Source organism: Triticum aestivum, chromosome 3D, assembly GCF_018294505.1.
Source record: "Triticum aestivum cultivar Chinese Spring chromosome 3D, IWGSC CS RefSeq v2.1, whole genome shotgun sequence".
NCBI classification, from domain to species: Eukaryota; Viridiplantae; Streptophyta; class Magnoliopsida; order Poales; family Poaceae; genus Triticum; species Triticum aestivum.
In genome coordinates, this window is record NC_057802.1 from 410,185,299 (window position 1) to 410,190,639 (window position 5,341).

The 5,341-nt window shown below is 52.3% G+C and overlaps 1 protein-coding gene across 1 annotated transcript; it reads right to left on the reverse strand.

Annotated features, from left to right (window-relative positions):
* Positions 1-2,169: 2,169 nt before the first annotated feature.
* Positions 2,170-4,070, reverse strand: LOC123074773 (CBL-interacting protein kinase 30). Its single transcript, XM_044497525.1, has 2 exons — positions 3,323-4,070; positions 2,170-3,223 (listed from the first exon to the last, which is right to left on the reverse strand). The coding sequence occupies exons 1-2, from the start codon at positions 3,887-3,889 to the stop codon at positions 2,357-2,359; spliced, it is 1,434 nt and encodes a 477-aa protein (XP_044353460.1). The 5' UTR covers positions 3,890-4,070; the 3' UTR covers positions 2,170-2,356.
* Between the last annotated feature and the right edge of the window lie 1,271 nt (positions 4,071-5,341).

A 5,341-nucleotide genomic window follows, 5' to 3' on the forward strand; every position in this document is an offset into this window, starting at 1 on the left:
ATTTATGGAGAAAGAATTAGGGTTGGAGGACACCCGAGGGGCCCACAAGCCCTCAGGGCCCCCCCCCCCCCGCGGGCGCGCCTACGAGGCTTGTGGCCTCCTCGGTCATCTTCTGACCCCCTCTCCAAGTTTCGTGGATGTCTTCTGGTCCAAGAAAAATCATCGCGAAAGTTTTATTCCGTTTGGACTCCATTTGTTATTCCTTTTCTATAAAACTCAAAAACAAGGAAAAAACAAAAACTGGCACTGGGCTCTAGGTTAATAGGTTAGTCCCAAAAATAATATAAAATAGCATATTAATGCATATAAAACATCCAAAACAGGTAATATAATAGCATGGAATAATAAATAATTATAGATGCGTTGGAGACGTATCATAGCACCAGGTGGCTCCCTGCAGTGTCGCGGCCCTATCTCGCTTGTCTATTGTGTTGCAGCACCGGCAGCGAGCGGCGACGCCGTCAGTTATGTTCCAGCACTGACGGGGTGTCGCTCCACCTCAGGCCTCCCTCTTCATGTTGTGTTGCAATGCTGACGTTGAGCGGCGGCCTCCTCCGGCCTTCTTCTTCCTGCTGTGTTGCAGCACAGCGGCAAGCAGGGCCGCCTCTAGCAATTGCATCTTTGTGTTGCATTGCAGCACCGACGGGGAGTGGCTTCCGCCTCAGGCCTACCTCTTGGTGTTGCACTGCAGCAGTAGTGGGGAGCGATAGCCACCTCGGGCACCTGCTTCGCAGCAGTGCCGCGAGCAGCCCCACTTTTGCATGTGCTTGTTGCATAGCAACAGTGCGGCAAAAAATAGCAGTTGTTGCGGAATGTGCAGCGGGTCGTGGCCGCCGTTGTTCTCTCCAGAATCTTAGCAGTGGTACGCGGTGGTCGCCGTTGCGGTTGTTGCGCATGCCTCGCCGCCCCGCTCTGTCAAGCCGGCCCCTTAGTCGTCCTCCGCCGCTCTGGTAATCCCTCTAAATCTCTCCGAGCAGCATGCTTTCACTAGTGAGCCCGCACGCCCATTCGAACTAGTCACCTCTGATCCCCTCCATCTTTGAGTCTGTTGTCGCATCGGCGACGGCTTCAGGTACCTCCTGGCCAAGGCCTCGCTGACATCTGTGGGCCTTGTTCGCGCTCGCTCAGCACCGCGTCTTCATCCATTTCGAGTGCTCGTTGAGATTAGTAAGTATTGTTTGTTTCAATGACTGAATTAGTTTTGAGTGGCACATTCCTTTTTTCCGCGTCACTTTCTAGAGCCAAAGATCATAGTTCTTGAACGAGCACTCGAAAAGATACTTGTGTGTAGGCCAGAGACCGAGACAGGAACGCCACGACGAGTGAGAGCGAGGTGTGGGATCGTCGGTGATGTCGAGCCGACAGCTAGCTGGAGCCAGCGATGTCACGGCACAGGCGTTGCATGTGGAGTCGGGTCAGAGGTTTGATTGTTTGTGTGAGGGGGTGCGGGGAGGTTGACGGCGACAAAGATCGTGGCAGGTATAGAGGGATGGCTGGTTATGGCAGCGGGAAGAGTAGGGCGGACCGTGATAGATGTGCGCCCCGGACGCGGGTGACGGCAACACAAGGTTGGGCCGAATGTGGGTGGAGATGAGTAAAAATCGTTTAGGTCGCGTTCGTGGAAGAAGAACAATATAGGCAATGCGGAGACATGTATAGGGCAACTATGGCTATAACCCTAGCCCTAGTAACAACACCCATTGTGAAGTTATGATTCCTTCTTATAAAGTATAAAAAATCATGAAAACTCATTGCTCAAAGCTAGCTCCGTACTAGGGTTAATCCGTTGGTCTCGGGGAGGAATCCGATAGCTGACGAGGAATATCTAAAAAAATTAGGCAGTCGTAGCTTAGCTGCTCCATTTTTTTCCAATATTTTGTTAAGTGTGAGACTCTGTTGTGTTTCAGCGATGCTATATTTGTTTGATCTTGCGTGAAGATCCATATAAAATTTTCTTTTTAACTTATTTTTTCTTTCATATACTACATCACTTGACAGAGACTTGGTTATGTTTCACGCGCTATAGTTGTTTGATCTTGCGTGAAGATCCGTGTAAATATTTTTCATTTTAGTTTTTTTCTTTTTATATACTACGTCATTTGACTTAGACTTGGTTAAATCTCAATCGACCTGGCCATACCTTTCTTTTCCAGCGATTATTAGGCGGAATTTCTCCACGGTTCCTATAGTAGTGACAGAAGAGCAAGCGCGCTCCGGTTCTGTACTGATTCACGTTTTCGAAACGCCCGACAGAGGCGTGGCGATCGTCTGATCAAGGCAGAGGCCAGATCAGTTACACAAGAGGGTCACGCATGGCTAGGCATGCCTGAAATGCCAAGCGCGTTGGTGAATGAACTCAGGAATTCGTGTTTGACCTAGGCACCGCCGGCGTGAGCGTTGGTGGCGGCGAGTCACCTCCCTGCCACGCCCACACGATATCGCCCAGCGACGGCTTGAGCTCCTGCTTGTAGAAGTCCTGGAACTCCAGCGAGTCGCCGCCCGTCTTCCTCATCTCCACCACGTGCACCGACGGCGCCACCTCGAAGATCTCCGCCTCCAGGGCCAGCGCCCTTTTCCGGCCGTCCTGGCTCCCCTCCAGCTCCACTCTCCCCTTCTCCTTGTTGAGCTTAAAGCTGAACCTCCCCGCCTCCGCGATCTTCCCCAGCTTGGACACGATCGCCGTCGTGGTCTCCTTGCTGGAGAACCGGGCCTCCGACGTCTTGTGCTCCGCGTCGAACATCTTGGCCAGGTCCAGCACGCTCGACCGCGAGATGATGTCGAAGGCGTTCATGCTCGATGGCCTCACGCTGATGGTTGGCGACGACGCGGTCACCTTGGATCTCTTCCTCTTCCGGGTGGCGCCCTCCGGTTGGTCGTCGTCGTGATGTCCCCCGGCTTCCTTGCCGAGGAACACCGCCGTTTCGCTCGTGTCGAGGGGCTTGTCGTTGAGGGGGCAGGAGTCTTTCTGGAACCAGGTCCGGGCCATGAGGTTGGTGATGGTGATCCGGGTATTGGGGTTCGGGTCGAGCAGCCGGGCAAGGAGCTTGCGTGCGTCGATGGAGAACCATGCGGGGCACTGGTAGTCGCTCCGTGCGATCCTCTTGTACAGGAGCACGAGGTTGGTGTCGTGGAAAGGGAGGCGGCCTGCCAGGAGCACGAAGAGGATCACGCCGCACGACCAGATGTCCGCCTTTGCGCCGTCATAGCCACGCTTCAGGATCACCTGCGTACATGCACACATTGGGCTGGGCATCGTCAATGACGCAAAGAAAAAACGGAAAAGCTAGTTAACACGTGCGTGCGTGTGGAACATATTCTCAACCTCGGGAGCGACGTACGCCGGCGTGCCGCACGTCGTGTGCAAGAGGGCGTCACCGCGATGGCGGGAGGCGCCGTCCGCGAGCGCGCTGAGCCCGAAGTCGGAGACCTTAAGGTTGCCGTGCGCGTCGAGGAGGAGGTTCTCGGGCTTGAGGTCACGGTGGTAGACGCCACGGCTGTGGCAGAACTCCACGGCCGTGACCAGCTGCTGAAAGTAGCGGCGAGCGACGGGCTCCGGGAAGCGCGTGCTCTTGGCGAGGCGATCAAAGAGCTCGCCGCCGCTCGCGTATTCCATGACAAAGTAGATCCTGGAGCGCGTGGCCATCACCTCGTGGAGGCGGACGACGTTTGGGTGGTGCACCCGCCGCATCACGTCCACCTCGCGCTTCACCTGCTCCACCGTGCCGGACCGGTGCACGGCCTCCTTGTCGAACACCTTGATGGCCACGAACTCGCCGGTGGAGATGTTATGGGCCTTGTAAACCTTGGCAAAGCTGCCACGGCCTAGAAGACGGCCCAGCTTGTACCGGCCCATGATCACTTTGGAATCTTGGTTCTTCTCCATGGCCATGGCGATGGGGAGAAAGAGTGTTGTTTCAAGTGATCATCAGCGAGGTTCCGGCTGGGCAAACGGCCGGACGGAGAATCTACACCCGCGTAGCGCTCAAGGCGATGGAGGATCATCGGAAAGAGTAGCTGGGGTTTGATATGCATGTTCTGACGGGATCTGTGGCTGCAAACCGATAGGTGATTATTGGCCAGTGATGGTGGAGGCGAACCAAATGAGGAACACCTTTAGCTAATTTTAGAAGTTCTTAGTTTATCAACTAAATCTAAATAATGTAAAGACGCCTACTTTAAGGCACATATATAATTATGATACTTGCGGTTTGGCTCGGAGCGCGCAATTGCGCGGTTGACTTAGTTTAGAGGTGTAGCTAATGTGGAGGAGCAAGAGAGTGAGAAAAGAAAATTGATGCTTGCAAAGCTAAACGACCTCCTAAATAGAATGTACTTCCTCCGTTTATTAGCCCCCCTCATGTTTTGGGTCAGCCTTTAACAATAGATTTTGGTACCAAAATATAAGTTATATGTCGAAAACATTATACTATTGGATTTGTATTCGAAAGAAGTTTCTAACGGTATATTTTTTTGCTAAATACTCCATCCGTTCCTAAATAAATGTTATCATTTTAGTTTAAATATGAATTGAGACCACGACACTTTGAACTAAAACAACGACATTTATTTTAAAACAGAGGGAGTATAACTCATATTTCACTAGTCAAATTTATGTTCATGACTAAAATACAAGGGGGCTAATAAATTATAACAATGTTATTCAACTCACTTCAGTTCAAGTAGCCCCCGTGCTGCCCGTCGGATGAGGCGCACGAATCCTAAACCCATTGCCATATCAGCGAATGCAAATCGTCTACGGCGCGAATATGCTGGTTATAATTCACCCTCCCATCACCTCATTCACGACCTTATTCTCATTTTTCATTGTCGTCATGGAGCGGGGAAAGAGGGGATGCAGGATGTGGTTGCGGCCCACCGTAGACCTCGTCCTCCGAGACCGCGCCCGACTACCGCACTTTCGAAGAACGCATCGGCTTCGTGCCCTCGGCTACAGTCGACCTTCACCCTCCTAAGATGGTTGTTGTGTTGGCAGCACGATGGAGGCCGCATCGGGTGGATCCCAATCCACTCCTTCTCTCGTCACCATGCGACGCAAGGGAGAACACGACCATCGACACAGCGAGCTGGGAGTCGTTGCTTGTTGATGCAGGTAGATTGTTGGTCACATCGGTATCCAGCAGCATCTCCGAGCTCCTCCCAACAAGACAACCTGCAGGCCCGAGGTATGCAATCTCTCATCCTTCCCCTCTTTCTCTCAATCCCATAGACTTGCTTGTGATGTTGTGCCGATTAGATTAATTCCAACAGCTTGTGATGCTAGTCACCTCTGATATTGCCATGTTTCTACAAATCATTTTGCTACTCATAAAGTGGTTACTTT